We start from the raw sequence: 20,041 nt of genomic DNA, 5'->3' as shown, positions 1-20,041 counted from the left end.
GAAAACAAATATCCTTTACAATATTTCATATAATCATAGACTTCAGACATGAATTAAGACTGCCTTTCCAAGTTTCATAAAACAGGCATATTAGACTTATTTAACCAGCCCCTTTACTGTGACCAATATCAATGGCAGCTTCCAAAGCACAGAAATGTCACACACAAATACTTGCCCCCAAAACCGCAAAACTTGTATTTTGAAAACTACAAAAAAATTGTTACAAGAAATTAAAGGAGACCTAACTAAAAAGGAAGCCATCCTATACTCATGAATCATAATACTTCATATTGTAAAGATGGCAATACTCCAGAAATTCATCTACAGATTCAATGCAATTTCTATCAAAGTCCTAGCTGACTTTTCTATGGAAATTGAGAAGTTGACCCTAAAGTTCATATGGAAATTCAAGGGACTCAGAATAGCCAAAACAATCTTGAAAAAGAAGAACAAGTTAGAGGACTCACACTTCCTGATTTTAGAACTTATTACACCACAGTAATCAAAACAATGTGGCATTGACACATAGATCCATGAAAAGAGAGTCCAGAAACATAGCCTCACATTTACAGCCAACTGTTTTTAACAAAGGTGACAAGACATTCCAATGGAAGAAAGAATAGTGTTTTCAACAAATGGTACTGGGACAGTAGGAAATCTACATGCAGAAGAATTAAATCGGATCCCCTACTTCACAACAAATGCAAAAATTAACTCAAAAATGGATCAAAGACCCAAGTGTAAGAGCTAAAAGTATAAAACTCTTAGAAGAAAACATAGGCATAAGTCTTTATGACCTTGTATCTAAGCAATGGCTTCTTAGATATAATGCCAAATAGATACACAACATAAGAAAAAAATAGATAAACTGGATCTCATGAAAATTAAAAATATGCCTTAAAAGGTACTATCAAAAAGTGAAAAGACAGCCTACAGAATGGGAGAAAATTATTTGCAAATCATATCTGATAAGGGCCTAATATTCAGAATATATAAAGAACTCCTATAATTCAACAATAATACAAATTATTTTAAAATAGGCAAAGGATTTGAATAAATGTTTCCCCAAAGAAGGTATACAAATGGCCAATAAGCTTCTGAAAGGTGCTCAACATCTGATGAGCCATCAGAGAAATGTAAACTGAAACCACAATGAGATACCACTTCATACCCATTAGAATGGCTATAATAAAAAAGGCAGACAAAAGCAAGTGTTGACAAGAATGTGGAGAAACTAGACCCCTCATACATTGCTGGTGGAAATGTAAAATGGTGCAGCCACTTTGGAAAACACTCTAGAAGTTTCTCAGTTAAACACAGAATTATCATATCATCTAGCTTTCAGATAAAGGTTACCTGATTTTCTAACATACAGTTGTTTATAGCATACTAGCTATCCTTTTCTCCTAAATATTAGGATGCGCTGAAAATTTAAAATGAAAGAAAATGAAAATCTCAGTATGCAGAATAGTTCTTTTGGCTTTTAAAATTAGTTTGGTAAACATATATGTTCAAACTCAGGCTCTTGCGAACCTTTAGAATTTAAATCGCTCTGCATGGCTGGGCCCTCTCTAGCTTTAAGAGCCTATAATAGGTCACACTTCCCTGCCTTATTAAGCTAAGGAAACCAAACATGTCTTGGGAGCCTCAAAGATATTAGTTATTCCATATTTAAGGTTACCCACCCCATTTTCTTTAATTACTATCTATATACAGGGGGTCACAAATTTATACTTCCTGCCCAGGCTTCCCTCACTAGATCATAGCCTTTAACCAGGCCTCTCACTGGAACAAGTAACCCTCCTTGTGATTTTATATTTTTTTGTGCAGTCCTTTGACTTTTCTGTAAGCTTTCTGAGACAAGGTCCTTGCTCGTTTTGGGCAAACCTTTATATCCTTAGCAGCCAACACTGTCACGATGCACGATAATCTGTAGTCAGTGTGTTATAATCATACCCTTCTCCCCTTTGATTTGCTGTTCTAATCCTCGGTGGACTTAGAAGCCATACAACTGTCCTATAACTGCATACTAAAGAAGAGAATTCAAGTAGTGGATGGGGACCTAATCAGCTATAGAGAAAAGACAGAAACTTCTATATTTTAATGAATCTTCTATGGCTTCTCAAGAGACAAAGCTTTTTGATTTCCAGTTGACGTTCAAAGGTTCAGTGAGTGAGGCTGCAGGCTGTCTTAGAGATGGATGTGACTTTGTTCAATAGAAGTATAAAAAAGAAAAGAAAAATGTTAAATGGCTGAACTATTAAAGGTGTTAAAACCTGATCTTGAGAGTACTTAGCAATTAAAGACTATCCAATTTTAAAATAGCTTATTTCTTGTAAAAAAAAAAAAGTACATTCTCTACATCTCCACATTTTAAATATTAAATATGCTCCACATCTGAAAAAATATCATTATTTAAAAAACAAATTATCTGTGATTAATAAAACGTCCTTCTGCATCAGACGGCTTGGCAATTGTGCTCACCAAGTTTTAACCCTATGCTGATCAAGGTCACAAGCAGTTATGTTTATGCCACAAACCTGAAATTATATTTATAAGCATAGTAGTGAAAAAATCACTGCAAATACACTTGAATACTTGTAATGATAATATAACTTTACAAAAAAACTCTTTTTCTCCATCCATATTTAAGGTGTCACTTACCCGCATTCAAAGCTGTATATAGACCTTTTCTTGAAGGACCTAAAATGGAAATATTTATGTTTTATAGAAAATATCATAAAAAACTAAACCATTTAAAAACTAAGTTTTTTTCCAAAAACAATCCATTAACACCTAAATTTTAGGTTCCTGATGGGAAATTCCACTGAGATTTAATCTTTATTGAGTTTATACTTAGGATATCTAAGGATAAAATATTCCAAATAACATCAAAATAGTAGTTTAAGGGTGATATTATTCATTGTCAAAATTAAACATGCTAGGACAAACTACGATATTTTTTCAGTTCAAGAACTGCTGAAATTCAAATTTTAACAGTACTAAATTTATACATGTATTACACACTTGATGCTATTCCACTGCTGATAGAGCAAAAAGGCCCAGACTACAAAACACAGCTACTAGGGTGTGATTTCTAAAATTGCCAAGTATTAAATCCAGTTCTCTTGCTATTCAGCTATGAAGGAAAACATACTTAAGCTTTTCCTCCAAACTGATACAATATAAAATACAACCAGGGGAATTATTTCACAATGTATATGTGTATTAAATCAAATACAATTTTAACTGTCAATTATACATCAATAAAGCTGAAAAATAAATTCAACCAGGAGTGGTAACAGGTACAGAGCTACAAAGATAAGTCACTAGACGACTATGAGCACGTCTTCCTGATGTGACAGAGTCATTTCTAGGGCAAGTCACCTGCAGATTATTTAGTTAAAACAGCTGCCACATTCTGTGGAATTTTACAGAGATGACGATCTCTTAAAATATGTGGCTGTTATAAATGGACAGCATTGATTCCCAGTCAAGTAAAACCTCTGTGATACAAAAGCTTACAAATTCAATGGCAAGACATTTTAGAATACTGAGGTTCTCTGTTCTGCAAACGTATCAGAGAAATCATGCCATTCTAACTCTCTGAAAGTTATCTTAGTATCAAAGTTCGACATTTCTTTCCAGTTACTGGTGTATGTGTAGATTACAGGGCTTTATCATCATCAATACAAACCATAGATTCATATACTGATGTCATCCCACCAAGGGGTAATTTGATGCATCAGAAATTTGTTTAAAACCCTGGAAGATGAGAACCTGCTGCTACCCAGAAGAATCTTTTTGCCAATATCTATGCCTATTCTCTCTTGAATTCAGTAGAAAAGAAAGTGTTGATAAACATTCACTAGGTAATTAACCTCAAGTTACCAAGTGATCCTTTACCTAATGTAACACATACACACACACAAACATTGAGAAGGACACAGAGCAACAGACACACACTGCTTTGAGAGACTAACACATTTCTGGAAAGTTATTTAGTAATATGATAACAACTTCACAAAGATTCACACAGTTTAACCCAGTGGTTCCTCTTTTAGGAATATCCCACAGAAGTAACTAGAACCTGAAGCAATGAATAGTATTCACATTCAGAGATGTTCATCTCAGTATCACGTGCCATAGTGAAAGACGGAAAATGTCCAGGAACCAGGGAATTGGAAAACAGGAGACTATTTCATAGCCATTTAAAATGAAGACACTCTCATGATATACTATTAAATTAATAAAAAGCAAGACACAAGAGAATGTACATATTATGCCCTGAGTTTTCTTGAAACAAAAACAAAGCTATTATATATGCAGAGGGAAAGAAAAGGAGGAAAGGCAACAGTTATTCATGGTTGACGGGATGAAGGAGGATGCTGTACATTTCTGTGCATTTTAAACCCTCTAATATAAATATGCATCACATATTACAGCTCAAGCTTCTCATTCACAATTATTCTTTCAGTTAAGCAATCTTTCAATTCACTAAGCAACAACTGCTCATGTGCTTCAGCTCCACTGTGATAAAGCTGCACGAAAACATTCCATATGAAGTATATACCACATATGCTGTAAACTTGAAAGTTAACCTTCATAGCTGTAGCAATCACGAAGTGAGCGATACAGAGAAGAAGAGATAAAGAACATGGGGGTGGGGCACGGGGGGACATGGTTGGACCAAAAGTGTGAAGTAAACCGTGCACTTCTATCTCATTATTCTAGATCCCCACCTTCGCATAATTTAACTCTAGAAGTTTCATTTATTTTCACCTTATACCTTTGTTCTATCTGCTGATTTATATGTATCAAGTTTTAGCTATAGAACCTACACACTCTCAGAACAAGAACAGCTCCATCAGTGTAAAAATCGATTGTGTCTTTATTCACCAGACTTTTTGTAAATAAATATTCAATATACCATGAACCTAAATGCCAAAATGTAACCTCCTGTAAGCCAAGGACTTAAAAAGCCTTGCCCTCCTCTTCTCTCCACAGTGAGGTCCATACCTTTTGGAGGCGTTTTTAGTAAGTGCACGTGAGCTCGGGGTACCAAAGGCTTCAAATATAAGGATCCTGAGGAGCCATTTTGAAATGCTGGTTTCGGAGGTTTTTCCTCGTATTTGATGACAGCGTTATTACCAGCTGGAATAAAACAGAAAAGTACACTTTATTTTACAGATAAACACAGTATGAGTCTTCCACGACCTATCTTTCCTCTTTAAATCAACAAGTGCTCACTAAGCACCTACAGGCGTTACTGTATGTTGGGAATACAAAGACGGATAACAGGTAGTTCCTAGCCTCAGGGATGCAGGGTGAATGGTAACCAGGGTGACCTTACATCTTGGCACAGCCCAAGTTTATGCCTCTTTTCCAGGGCAGCTTTCATCCCAGATAAAAGTTGGGAGATATTTCGGTATCCTTGGGGGTCCTGGAACCAATCCCCTGTGGATACCAAGGGACGACTATAATGTACAAGCTCCTTGGTAGCTGCAAAGGTGAGATCTGGTTCTGATCCTTCTGTGCCACTGCAAGAAGCTGAAACTCCAACAACTGCCCTAGAACAAAGGCACCTAAGCCCTAAAGCTAAAATAGAAAAGAGAATTCCCCTAAATAACAAAAACCATCTTTTATATTACACGTAAACCTTTCCTCTCTCACTCACACAGGAATTATCTCTGGTGGGGGGGGAGGAAAAAGTTTCCAGGCACTAAAAGAATTGAAGAAAGGACTTCTGGAGAAAGTTTGAGGCACTAGACAATTGTGCTTAGGCTGTGGTATAATTCTGAGTCCACGACAGTTAACTAGGCAAAGGGGGCTCCCAAAGAAGCAGACCTATACTATTTCCTGGGAAAAGGTCAGAGTGAAGGTGAGCAAATACTATACTTTAGGTATAATATGTCAACGGGTCCTGGAAAGGGCATCTGCTACTTTGCTAGTCTCTGATTTTGCTTCTCTTTCTTCACTGGGACTCTAAAGACAATCCTAGCATATCAAAAGACAGTGACACTTTGAAATAAAGAACACAGCTTTAAAAAAAGTGATAATTTGTAACTTGTTGATTTTCTACCAGAATGAAAATTTGAAACCACGGAGAAACATTTAGACAAAGCCTCCAGTAGATGTCTTGCTTACTCTTGTTTATTCTTTTGTCCAATAATGACTGAAGCCCTCGGCATCAAAAAACTCAATATCTTTCAGTTGCATAAGACAACTATGTAGACTATATAAACCTATATATGTTTATATAGGTTCTTTGTAAACTGTGAATTTCCTTTTCACATTTATGGCTTCTCATTGGATTTAAAAAAAAAATAACCCAATTCTTCTACTGTATCCTTAAGATTTGTATGGGACAGGGGAACGGCAGAGGGAAAAGAAAGAGCAGGGCCTGTGTCCTGTGCTCTGAATTCAAAATGAAAATGCATTTTCACATTATATTTTTGCTAAAGGTGTATCAGGTCCATAACAAGGTCCTATGAAATAGCGTTCCTGGCTCTGGTACAGTTGAGAGGATTCCGTATTAGGAATTTAACCAGCATCACCATCACTTATTGCACTGTTTTCGGCTGAGGGTATCTACATTTTAAAATCTCCTAAGGGTCAAAAACCTTAAACGAAAGACTTGAAAAGTCAAAAATAGTACCCGCATGTAAAGATAACAACATACAAAGCCGTTTCAAGTTTTATTTAGTGGTAACAAAAAAGGAGGGTGAGGAGAGCAGCAGCAGTGATCTAATTAAGGATGAAAAAAATCGGTATTTCCTTATCATTCTAAACTTCTCCTTTTAATTCTCCATAACTGAGTAATCTTTGAAAAAGTACAGTGTCCAGAAGCTCGGCTCCTACAAGGAATTTTAACAGCACTGCTTGGCTCTTCCTAAGAGATTATCATGTTATACACAACACTCAAGAGTGTAAACACAGCACTTTGCCCTTTTCTCTCCATAACTCAGGAGGAAAAAATCCTAACAAAAATACTTTGAAAGTTTTATGGTTCTCTATTCCCATAAAAGTTAACCTTTTTATCTGTCTCCCCTTGCTAACCACACAAACCACTAGTATGTTTATGTCACCATATACTTACTGGGCCAGAGGGAGATCTGGAGGTTCATTCATTCACTACCTGGTTTCCAGGCTTAATTGCCCCTCCACCAACCCAGATTGGATTTTTTATAATTATTTTCTAAATAATCTTCAACACCCAATTCTAACCATCCAATTCCATTCTAATAATCAACACTTATAATCACAAATTTCTTTATTACCAACCTTGATCCCTTCCTTCACCTCACATTTCTAGAAAGGGGTGAGTGGCCAACATTATTTACAAATATTTATAAATTTGAAGACAGCTAGAAATTTTTCTCTAGGCTAAACGGTCCCAACTCCTACAACGGTGCTTACAGATGTCACACTTAAACCTTGTAAAGACATGCGGTCATTCTCCCCTGATCTACGTCAAGTCCCCCTACAAAGAGCCACGTATTTGTTCTTCCTGTGCACAGATAACACTTCCCATATTAGGCCAAATCAACACAGAGCCTTCCCTCCTACTGACAAGTTTCTGTCAATTTCCTATCTTCTTTCCAATTCCCTCTTTCCCCAGAACCTGGAGACTTGGTTTTTCCAACAAGTTTCTGTCAACTTCCTATCCTTTTTTTCCAATTCCCTCTTTCCCCAGAACCTGGAAACTTGGTTTCTCCCAAGTTGACAGGGAGCTAATGTAAATGATAAATACTTAAGATACTACTACTATAAAACTCAACATAACTTTTCAAAGGATGGATGGGGAATGATTTCAGAGTCTTAAAGAAATGGAACCAAAATGTCATAGAGCAGGTTTTTTAGATGTTCATGTAAAATGGTAGTGGGTTTCAATCAACATTTCAACTTATGCTAAATCAAAATCCAAGAAGGGAAGTAAATGATGTTATTAGTCTCAACCATGTATTATAACAACCTGGGGACTTCCCTGGTGGCGCAGAGGTTAAGAATCTGCCTGCCAATGCAGGGGACACGGGTTCAAGCCCTGGTCTGGGAAGATCCCACATGCTGCGGAGCAACTAAGCCCGTGCGCCACAACTACTGAGCCTGCACTCTGGAGCCCGCGAGTCACAACTACTGAGCCCACGTGCCTAGAGCCTGGGCTCCGCAACAAGAGAAGCCACCGCAATGAGAAGCCCATGCACCACAACAAAGAGTAGCCCCCACTTGCCGCAACTAGAGAAAGTCCGTGCGCAGCAACTAAGACACGACGCAGCCAAAAATAAATAATAAATAAACTTATTTTAAAAAACTTATAAATAAAATAAAATAACAATCTGGATTTGAGTCTTACTTTTCTTGACATATTTTAAAAATTATACTCAGCAGCAAATAAGTCACCTACATAGATTTTGAAAAACTGAATTGAGCTTAATTTACAGACCTATTATGAATCTGTACGATCCTAAATCCACGCTTTTCATTTCTAAGCTTTAAACACAAAGACCTTCAGTTTCCAAAGGACTCAGGTGAAAGGATTTCTCGCTAAGACAAAAGACACATTTCTCATGAGGCACAATATTCCTGTCTTGTTTGCTCTGTCACACTCAGAACGGAGGTGCTGTCCTGGAAACAAGCTGTCTCACTGCCACCCTTCTCGCATCAATTTGTTACACGCGAGGGTCAAAATCCGTATTTCAAGGATAAAATGAGTTTGACCCAGGGTATAAACACACACATACATTTACATTTATATGTGACATATATATACATATATATACACACATGTGCACACGCTTATATAAACACACACACACACACACACACACACACACACACTCCCTCTGATCATCTACTATACACACTCCCCCTTCACTCTTCCCCACTTTACTAATGGTGGAGACAAAGTGTGGAGACAAAACAGCACACAGTTTTATGACCAATACTTTCATATCCTTCGGTTTTCTGAAGGCTCTACTCTAGGCTGACCCTAACTTGAAGGATGTACTTTGCTACGAGGCGTGATGCCCTTAAAGTATTTCTCCTGCCCTCTATTTCAGTTCCTAATGGGGCAGCCGGTTGGGTATCCTGACGGTATCTAAATGTTCTCTATTCTAGAGTTATTATATGCAAATGATAAACTCTTCAGTGGCACAAGCTCCAATATAATAAGAGAAGCACATTAGTTTCAAGGAATGGAATGGAATGGAACCTATAATATGTGAGTTCTGGTCCTGACTGGGCCACTGCCTAGCTGTGCTGAATCACCTCACCTCTCTATGTATGAGAGAGTTTGAACACCAAGTGTGGAAACAGACAGTGCATACGGTGTCACAGGGTCCCCACTCACTGATTATGGTGCTTGGTCCCACTGAGGCCAAACACACACTCAGAATTCTCCTAAACCCAGTGGTTCAGGAGGTACAAGCGCTCCATGATGGCTGGTTTGTACAACCAACATGTGAAATCCCACAAGTGGCTGCCCACGTCTCAGCCAATTCTAACAGGCAGTTTTAAAACTGCCCCCATGCTGTTGTTGTCCTTGGTCCTAGCTGCCTCGATTAAGCCAGAATAATTGGTGCTCCGGAATCCTTCTTTTTCATTTCCCCATATGGTCAAAATGCGGTTCAAGGGAAATGATAGATGACTGAGTCTACAGAGAAAATGAAGAGAGATGCTCAGAGCAGCCCAAGCAGGAGAAAAGGCTTTCCTGTTAGAGAAAGGCTTCTCATTGTTCCAGACCCTTATTTGCAAACTAACATTTCACACTACACTCTAGCACCTAGTTGGTTTTTGTTTTGTTTAACAAATATGTATATACACACACAGACCCAACATTCTGCTCACTTCCTGAAACTTCCGTGAATCAGCTTAACACTCCCCACTGTGCCAGATCATCTGCCACCTGGCTTACAGTCAAATCACTACTTAAGTCTAAGCTTTCAGATTCCAAAAGCAAAATTACCCAACCTTGTAATAATAAGAATGTCGCATATATATCCTAGAAAAGCATTAAAAGAATGAAAACGAAATTAATACCAGTCTGGATAATAGCATTTTCTTATTAAATAGTCCACTCAGACGTGCGTAAGGATTGAGCATGTTTTGCAATATGGGGTCAGAGTATGTACTGCCTGTCTTTCACCCCTTCCTCACCCCCCGCGGGCCTCACTAGTCAAGCACACATTTTTGCTCTGAACCTGGAAGCAGCCAGAAAACCTTTCAACACTGTTCTCCAGGTGATTCTCACCAACTGACCAGTGCTGACAGGCGACACAATACCTACTTGCCATCCTGCAATGAGGATGGGACTGAAGGTGAATAAGACTAATCCTTCTATCACCTTGATCCCTTTGACCCAAAACACCCTCCTTCCAAACTGTGAGGCACCAACTTATTGTTGTGAAGAAAATAAAGGTGGTCAGAAACCTTTGCTGCTGCTAGGATTCTGAAGATGATCTAAGCCTCCCTGCCTGTTCATCAGGTGAGAACACTGAGGCTAAGAGAGTGTAAGATTGTCCAACTTCAGTGACTTAGTAAGACTGACTAGGACTGAGTCCGAGTTGAACACCCTTTTCTATTGTATCACACTGTTGATGCCAGGGCTGGCCGTGAAGGTGAGGGAAGAGAAAGCTCCGTTTCTTCAGTTAACCTCCGCCTGTTCTATCTCTCAGACAGTGCAAGGAGCTTTGGTGTGCATCCTTTTATTTCCCCTCACCACCTGTCTCTCAAAAATAAATGTGCTTAGGATTTTGTGGCCAAACTGGTAGGAGTAGGAAGCGCTTGGACTTCATATTTGCTAATACGGCAAAATTACAAGCTCTCCTGAGAACTTTTTCTATACTCACACAAAGGTCCTCAAACCTTCAACTCTTTTCAAGACATATATATATACACACACACACACACACACACACACACACACACACACACACATATATACACACACACATATATATATACATATATATATATATATACACACAACATTTTTATCCAATGATCTTAAAAACTGGAACTTAGCTATCTGAGTCTGGAAGAGCTTACAACAATTAATCTCTAAAAATGAGCATATTTGATATAGAAACTACTATGCAATGTTTCATGCTAATATTAAAAAAATCAATACTGTAACTTTAAAATTTTCTATGCTGAAAAGAACAAACACAAAGAACCTGCTGAAACCCGCAAATAAGAAAGATTTATTGTCTTATAGATCTTGATTCAGTCACTTTAAAACTTGGTCATGTTATTTCTATAACAGCCCTAAGCACGGAGAACCAGATGCTAATTTTACAACAGCACTCTGCAGTCTCAAAAGTGATTGCACTGACAGCATCGCGTCACAAAGAAAGGAATGGACAAAACAAGAAAACAAGCTTTAAAATCATTCAAAGGCTTAACCCAATATGAATTTAAAACACTGATCAAAAGATTAAGTTATTTCCTAATATGACCCATCATTGTCAGAAATAGGAAAACTGCAGCTCAAAATGATTTTTTTCATGTTTTAAGGTAATCTTTAAAAAGTGCACATTTTAAATATTTTTAGATATGAGTAAAATAAAATGTGATGTTTTCATTTTAATTCTAGGAAAGCATTCTTCTATCCTCGTACAACGATTAGGTACACACACAAAAACAACCAGTTATTTAATCAAAAATGAGACCATTGACTAGTCTTATAAAATAATTTCATGTGCAATGAACTTCGACAATGCTGCTGAATTATATTTAGTCCGAGTCTCAAAACACATAAAATACACAATAAACTGGTAGACAGAATCATTCACAACTTAAATATAAACATGCCCAAGAAATACAGTTAACAAATTACAAGTTATAAAAATAGCAATCAAGAGATGCTAAATCAATTTATTGAATAAAATTTAAACATGCTTACAAAGAAAGAATCAAACCAGAAATCGTCGACCTACTTCTTTTCCCAGTAAACGTGGCTAACAAAGGAACTATACAAAGGCTGTAGGATCCCAGAACCAGCAGTGTCAATAAGGTAGCATCATAGTGTCTCTCTGAGCCAGTCGGTGGGGTGAGTGTAGAATTGATAAATATTTTCGAAGAAGTATCCGTTTCTGTACAACTGCGAAATCCTCCTGGTATAGTCATTTAAAAGGATCAAAGCAAGCTTAGGCAGGAAAAACTGCAGCCATGTTCACTCTCCTATCCCTCATGCTTGCTCTTAGTGAATTAGAATGGAGAAGGAAAAAAATCTGTAAGCTCCAAGGCACTACACAGAACAGATTAAACCAGCTAGCAAATCCAACTAAGAAAGAGACATTGATTTGAATGCTTCATCTGCGACAGAGACACAGCCCCTAGACAGGCTCTGTGGGTACACGGGAAGCCCCTTTGTTAAAAGACAAAAAGGAATGGACAAAAGCATTTGACACCCTCCTTAGGAGTGTCAGACACGGTCCTGAACGGGGCCACCGCAACATGGCCGTCGGCAGGGATGCTGGGCAGCGGGGCTCCACGGGACGTGCCTCCTGCCAGGGCCACGAGTGCCAGCGCTACACAACCCTCCAGCCCCCGAGAACACCTTGGTGCTTCCATCTTGGCAGAATGTTTTCAAAACTTCCCATTACAAACAGGGAGCACTGCAAGTGAAATGACCTTAAAAGAATACACGTGTGAATTACCTTTTCAAATCATCAAGAATCAACGGATACATGCAAACCCTTCTGATCTTATGCCACAACTTCAAAATTCAAATCATAAGCGGATAACTGTCCCGTTTAATTTCAAGTAACAAATTCCAGTGTTCCTAAAGGTCCAGTATACAGCTACCGACTCTCATAGGAGACCGACTCCTGCTGCTAAATGCCCTCTCGGAAACGTGCTCATTAATTTGGTCATGAATTCAGTGCCTTACCCTCCACAAACACATTCTCAATTCTGTCACATGTTGGCTGAGTGCCCTTGGACCAGCGACAACCTCTCTGGGCCTCAATTACCTTGCATATAGAAAAAGGGTAACAGACGTTATTCGAGAGGAAACGAAAGAAAGAATGTATGGTAACCCTACACATTGCTCCACACCCAGAAGGTTCATAACCATGACTACACTTTGTCCCTGTCCCCTCACCGGAAAGAAGAAACAGATCCTCCCCTTAAAGCAGAGAGAACTTCCCTCTTCCCCACCACTCCCTTATATCTTGTTTTATCTGATATTCTAGTTATCCACGTAAATATCTTCTTTCTCAACTACCTTTGAGAATAGGGACCATTTCTTTGATATCTCATATCCTTCACAGCATCTACAGTGGTGCCTGTACACAGCAGGCACTCCAAAATTGCTCAAATTAGTTAACCCAAAAATTCTGTGAAAGAAAAAGGAAATGAGCAAATAAACACTAAGGCCAAATACATCTTTTGAACGAAAGGGATAACTCAATTCACTCATTTTATACACAGCAAACTGAATTCATACTAACTGAAAACCCCCCAAATATAGTCTGTTTAAATTACTTAAAACTAGGCTTGAAGTTATAATATACTACTCTTAATACACTGAATCTAGCATCCAAAGTTTAAGATTAGAAAAAACACATCTACAAAATATAGCCACTTACAAAATAAATGAAACTGAAGTTATCTTTTTTTCTGATTTCCATTTGGGTTCCAATAGCCAGAAAGATTGCTTTCTTTCCTTAAACAAGCCAAAAGAAACCCACCCTCTTCAAATTATACACTTTAGAATCCTTCATGCAAAAAAATACCAGGTGCCTTCAACAGATAAATATTTCTGTGTTTCATAGCACATTCATCAAAAGAGAATGTCGTTGAAAGAATTTGTTTTTCCTGATGAGCTTTTAGAGCAATTCCAAGGGAGAAGCAAGATGCATATTTTCCCCTAAATCACAGAACCAAAAATTCTGATAATCTGTAGCGCATAAGATTTCTCTTACAACTACAGTTTCAACAAGCCCCAAAGTCTGAAATAAGACGGACTTACAGTTATTGCTGTAAGTGCTCAGATCAGTGTGGGTGCTGGCAACAGAGGAGGTGCTTCCCGTCCTCCGCAGCGCAGAACTTTTCAGAGATGCTTTGGCTTTAGGAAGTGGTCTAGGCGAATTCACCCAAGACGGCTGTGCAGTTTTCAAGGATGCAGGTTTTCCTTGGGGGTTAAAAAAAAAAAAAAAAAAAATGTTTCCACTGCTATTCACTCCAAAAGCTTTAAGCTTGTAAACCTGAACTCCTACATGAACAAGTGAGTCAAAACATAAAATGAATATTCAGAATCCCGCAGGAGGAGTCCCTGTAATCCTGAAGTAGTTAACTCACGTCTTCTGTGACACAGAGACCAGAAGAGCCATTGGAGACAGAAGCTTTTAGCAAAGTTGAAATCAAGGAATAAACAAACTGACATGACTTCCCCCCATATCATTGATTAAAAAGTAAACACATTAGTGCATTCACACACTAAGCTACCATATAAAACATACGTGAAAATTAAAAAACAACCAAAACAGGAAGGAAGAAAAAGTCAACTTGAGAAAAACAACTTTAAAATGCCTAATGCCTAACAGCAGGGGGTGCTATATTATTAGCATCTTTTTCATCTTACCTTTTCATCTTTACTCTTTATTTGCCAAACTTAAAGAGTCCTCACTCAAACTCCCAACTCTTGCTTGCAGCAAAAGTGTTGCCACTTAACAGCAAAATATGTATGGACGCTTCCCCATCCCTGGCATCTTTGAAACCACACCATTCTGACGCTCACGCCTGAACATGGGCATTTCGCAAGTCCACGCCTTTGCTCCTACTCTCTTCCTATCCATCTCTCCAGGAGAGTCTATTTTATCGACTTTACTCTAACCATTGCCTTATATGGATGAATCCCAAATTCTCATCTGCAGCTCTGTCTTCCTGAATCCCAATGCCACTCACATTTTCAATTTCTTGTTGAACCTTTCCAACTCGGACAATTAGACAACCTCCTACCTACTTATGCTAACCATAATTAAATTTCCCTTTTTCCCAGCCCCAAAACATTGGAATCATCTTTCTTCCCCCATCAGAGTCTCATTTAATCTAACGTTAAGTTTCTCAATGCTACCTGGATCATATAACTGAAGAATATCAGGAGTTGAAAAGGACCTTACCTGCAAATGATAGTGTCACGTATTACTAATGGCACCCTAAGGGAGTAAAGTAGGTTTTCCAAAAAGTAATGCTCACTTCTTTGTCCAGTTATTCATTTCACTTATAAAAATCTCATCTTAATAGAGAAAAAGAGCTGAAGTGCCTTAGGCCTGGCATCTAAAGTTCTCCTGTCTGCAGCCTCACCCTGTACTGAATCTTGTACATCAGGGTGAGCCCTGCTCCAATCACCCGTCTTCTCTTTTCCTCCCTGACACCAGGATGTGCTATTCCAATTCACAAGGCACATCCTTTCTTTCCTTTCCTTTCTTTTTTTAAAACAATTTATTTATTTAATTAATTTATTTCTGGCTGCGTTGGGTCTTGGTTGCTGCGCGCGGGTTTTCTCTAGTTGCGGTGAGCAAGGGCTACTCTTCGTTGCGGTGCGCGGGCTTCTCGTTGCGGTGGCATCTCTTGTTGTGGAGCATGGGCTCTAGGCTCCCGGGTTCAGCAGTTGTGGCACGTGGGCTCAGCAGTTGTGGCTCACGGGCTCTAGAACACAGGCTCAGTAGTTGTGGCGCATGGGCTTAGTTGCTCCGTGGCATGTGGATCTTCCCGGACCAGGGCTCAAACCCATGTCCCCTGCATTGGCAGGCGGATTCCTAACCACTGCGCCACCAGGGAAGCCCACATCATTTCTTTTCAAAGAGGTGTTCCTCCCCTCAATTCAAATGCTACAAATCCTTATTTACTCTCTTACATGTTGCCTGAATAACTGTATTAGACCGCAAAGTTCTTTCCTTCGATCCTTTCCAGCTCCATGGTGTTGATCTCCTGAACATGAAAACTAAGGTCATGACCCAATCTATAATCTGTGATTCCCCATTATCTGCAGGATGACATTACTTTTAAGCCTCTTAATTAATATTTAATTTTAAAGACATAAAAGGCAGTCCTAGGGTTGGTTGATTCCTACCCAATTCTTCCCCGTTATGCTCCGCCATGCCCCTACCTCTCTGTGCGTACACACACACCCCTTCTTTTTATTTTTCCAGGATGTTTTACTCTATTCTTCTGCTCTGCCCAACCCTGTGAATGCAATGGCCTTCTTTCCCTCCAGTCCTCGAACTCTGCCCAGTGAATACAAAGTGAGTTGATGATTCTCTTTTAAATCCTTGCTGCGTCACCCCAGGTTTACTGAATCACAGTCTCCCTTTTAACAAGATCCCCTGGTAATTTAAATACACATTAAGTCTGAGAAGTACAGCTGAGAATCCCAACCTCTTTGTACAGCCTTTCCTTCCAGGACATTCCCTGCTGAGTGCCATGGACCACACCTTCTTTTATGCTCAGACCCATACCTCCTTCTGTCATGGCATCTGTTTCAATACGCCTCTCAGACTAGTCTCTACAGCCCCTGAGAACAGGAAAAGAACCTGATTCAATTCCGTCCCTGAGGACCCAGCAAAGTGTCTAGCATGGTGTAAGACTTAATGTTTGCTGAATGGATTAATTTTTCTTTTGAGGCCAAAAGTAGGATGGGGGAAATAAGAAGGGGTTGGAAAAGGGTATAGACTGTCAGCTCTCAGATGCATAAGGTCTGAGGATAACGTAAGACATGGTAACTAGAGGTGATACACAGCGTTATCACTGTATTGAAATTTGCTATAAGAGTAGAACTTAAATGTTCTTACATACACACGATAAATATGTGAGGTGATAATGTGTTTATTAACTAGATGGTGTAAATCCTTTCACAATGTATATGTAAATAAATCAAATATCTTACAATTGTCAATTATACCTCAATGAAATCAAAAAATATACACAGGGGCTTCCCTGGTGGCGCAGTGGTTGAGAGTCCACCTGCCGATGCAGGGGACACAGGTTCGTGCCCCGGTCCGGGAGGATCCCACATGCCGCGGAGCGGCTGGGCCCGTGAGCCATGGCCGCTGAGCCTGCGCGTCCGGAGCCTGTGCTCCACAACGGGAGAGGCCACAACAGTGAGAGGCCTGCGTACCGCAAAAAAAAAAAAAAAAAAAAAAAAAATATACACAGAATTATAATAACAGTAATAGAGCTATTTAAAAAAATTTTAAAGGCCAAGAGTGAAGGACAAATTCTGATAGTTTTCTCTCATCATCTACATTGAAGCATTCAACACTTAACCAATTTTTACAAGCTTATTTGTCCTTTGTTAATAGACTCTTCAGTCTATCAATTAAAGGGAGACATTGTTCTTTACATTCCTTATAATAATTAGCAAATAACCAATATTCAAGTAGCCATTTGATTTTGTAATTTATATTTGGCCACTGGTTTTACCTGCTCTTGGAGGGATAAACAGATTTTTAGAATTTAAATTTACCAAATTGCTGCTCCTTTGGCAAAAACATTCTGATGAGTCATCATTATTGGAAACAATAAGCAAGGCTGGGTAACGGACGGATGAAAATTTCTGTGTCAGAGCCACAAGGCAGCCAAGGCTCAGTACGTTTGGAAAATTAACTTTTTTTCAGAAAGGGATATCTCATGGCTTTGTTTCTGAAAGCACTGTAGGTTTACAGACATTTCTCAGTGTGCCTCAGAATTACTACACACCTGTACCCTCTCTGATTCCAGCACACAGCCTGGCACTTACCCCAAGCCCAATTATCATTCCCCTGAACTGGCCCCTCCCATTTTCACAAGTCTCACTCTCACCCCAATCCAGCCCCACCCCTTCCATCTAATGGCAATTTGTGTCCCAGCCAAAGTCCTCCCTGTTCTTCCATCACTCTTGACGAGCGGTCACTGAGGACACAGAATGATGCCTACTTCACTGAAGGATTACTCCTCTGAAACGGAGACGAATCCTAACAGTGCATTACTATCCCCATCCCCAGTTTACAGATGAGCAACCTACTTAAGTGGTTAAACGGCTTACTTAGGTCGCACACCTATAACCAGTGACAGAAGGGCCTAGAATGCAGGTAACTTACCACCTGCCCACTGTTCCATCGACTGTGCCGTGGACAGACGTGCCAGGCTTGGGGGCCAGCCTGAACCCCTCTTGCTAGGAAGGTGCTCCTGTAGTGAATGCTAAAACTGTGGGACCACAACAAAGGTACTTAGCTGCTTCCCCAACGGTCCTAATGTTTAACTTAGTAGCAGAGTTGACCTAAGGTACCTGTGACTGGACTTTATATAAAGAAGCAGTAAAATATACACATCATAAGCAGTATTAAAAGTAAGACATTGCAACCCTGCGCTGAGCACCTCTGAGAAACCTAAACACAGCATTCTTCAACAATGAAATCAATACAGGACTGCTCTTACAAGTTCTGAAGAGATGACATTTACCAGTTTACTTCACACCGCGTAACTTATCCCAGATGTGAATCATAACCGTTTAAGATCTACCTGCAGAGACAGTATTGACCTTAGTGGTTTATTTTAAGCTCATGCTGTTAGCATCACCCTACATATAGACAACACATTTGTTCTGATTCTATAATTATAACCATCTTTTGTCTAGGGAAAAATCTGGCAAGAATAACATCTTCACTTTGCCTTATATAGTAACACAGAGATTCTACTGGATTTGAAGCATACCTTCACCCAACAATTTACTCGGAAAACCACGTTGGAAAATCCGATAAAATGCACTGTTATTCAACAACAAAAAATCATTAAGGAACACCTTACAAAACTGAAAATCCATAAGAAAGATAAAGTGAAAAAAAAAGGACAATGTTAATATTACCCTAACTCTTTAAGTTTATACTTATCTATATATTGAAAAATTCCAGAAGGATATAGCAAATTTTTTATGGGCCCCTTATAGGACAGAGCACAGTGGGACATGGGGGAAAAGAGAAGGAAAGGGACAGAAAGGGGGAATTTTCCCTTCTTACTTTATACACTTACATATCACTCCATGTGAATTTTTTTTTAGCGATAAGCCTATTTTTTATAATAAAAACTAAAAAATATTATTAAAGTCAATGTGGTCAAACATTTAATCAGATAAAAGATACTCAAGACAAACCAGATTAAAAAACTAAAAACAGATAAACTGGATCAATAATTAAAGTAAGTAGATTCTAATATTCTTATTCCTATGCATCTGTAAGCATTAGGTATTCTTTAATGATTTTAATTTTACTAAGAAAAAGAAAAAAGAAGTCAATGCCTTAAATTGATACTTTTATATGGCCATGATGAAAAGTCACTTTACTGCTGGAAAATTCTTCATGATACCATAATGGTGTGTCTCCTTGGACTGGAAATTAAAGTCAAAGAATGAACTCCTGAATGGCGCCTCCTTTGTTCTGACACTTACATTAATGACGCATTCTCCAGGAGAAAGCTCCCAGAGCCCTCCTGGGAATGGAGTGTAAGAACTTTAGACCCTAATTGTTGGGGGAGGGGTGTGGTGGGAGGATGGAGAGGGAGGGGCACTGCAGCTTCCTGAGCACTTGCATCAGAACTTGATCACGTGGCAGCACTATGAAGAGCTGACCAAAGGGAAGAGTTTTAAATCAGGGGAACAGGACTTCCCTGGTGGTGCAGTGGTTAAGAATCCACCTGCCAATGCAGGGGACATGGGTTCAGTCCCTGGTCTGAGAAGATCCCATGTGCCATGGAGCAACTAAGCCCGTGCGCCACAACTACTGAGCCTGAGCTCCAGAGTCTGTGAGCCCCAACTACTGAGCCCACGTGCCACAACTACTACAAGCCCGCGAACCTAGAGCCCATGCTCTGCAACAGGAGAACACACAGCCATGAGAAGCCCGCGCACCACAATGAAGAGTAGCCCTGCTTGCCGCAACTAAAGAAAGCCCACACGCAGCAATGAGGACCCAACGCAGTCAAAGATAGATGAATAAAATAAATAAATTTATTAAAAAAAAAATCAGGGGAACACTTAGGAGGCTAGTGCACCTGCCAGGGCTAG

At 39.3% G+C, this 20,041-nt stretch overlaps 1 protein-coding gene across 4 annotated transcripts in view; it reads right to left on the bottom strand.

Annotated features, from left to right (window-relative positions):
• The window catches only part of MTUS1 (microtubule associated scaffold protein 1), a gene marked incomplete at its 5' end in the record, with an annotated part of 159,161 nt that overhangs the window by 62,592 nt on the left and 76,528 nt on the right, over positions 1-20,041 (bottom strand). For 2 of the 4 annotated variants that reach the window (XM_082863767.1, XM_082863771.1), the window contains 3 exons: positions 2,665-2,703; positions 5,020-5,154; positions 13,976-14,137. In XM_082863767.1, coding sequence (XP_082719893.1) covers positions 2,665-2,703; positions 5,020-5,154; positions 13,976-14,137 — 336 coding nt within the window. The remainder of the gene's footprint in view (positions 1-2,664; positions 2,704-5,019; positions 5,155-13,975; positions 14,138-20,041) is intronic. The other 2 variants (XM_082863768.1, XM_082863772.1) reach the window with 1 other exon arrangement.

This window comes from Leucopleurus acutus (genome assembly GCF_964270905.1).
Source record: "Leucopleurus acutus genome assembly, chromosome: 21".
In the NCBI taxonomy this organism is placed as follows: Eukaryota; Metazoa; Chordata; class Mammalia; order Artiodactyla; family Delphinidae; genus Leucopleurus; species Leucopleurus acutus.
Note: the sequence above shows the minus strand (reverse complement) of the source record. Positions and strands in the feature narration are given on the sequence as shown.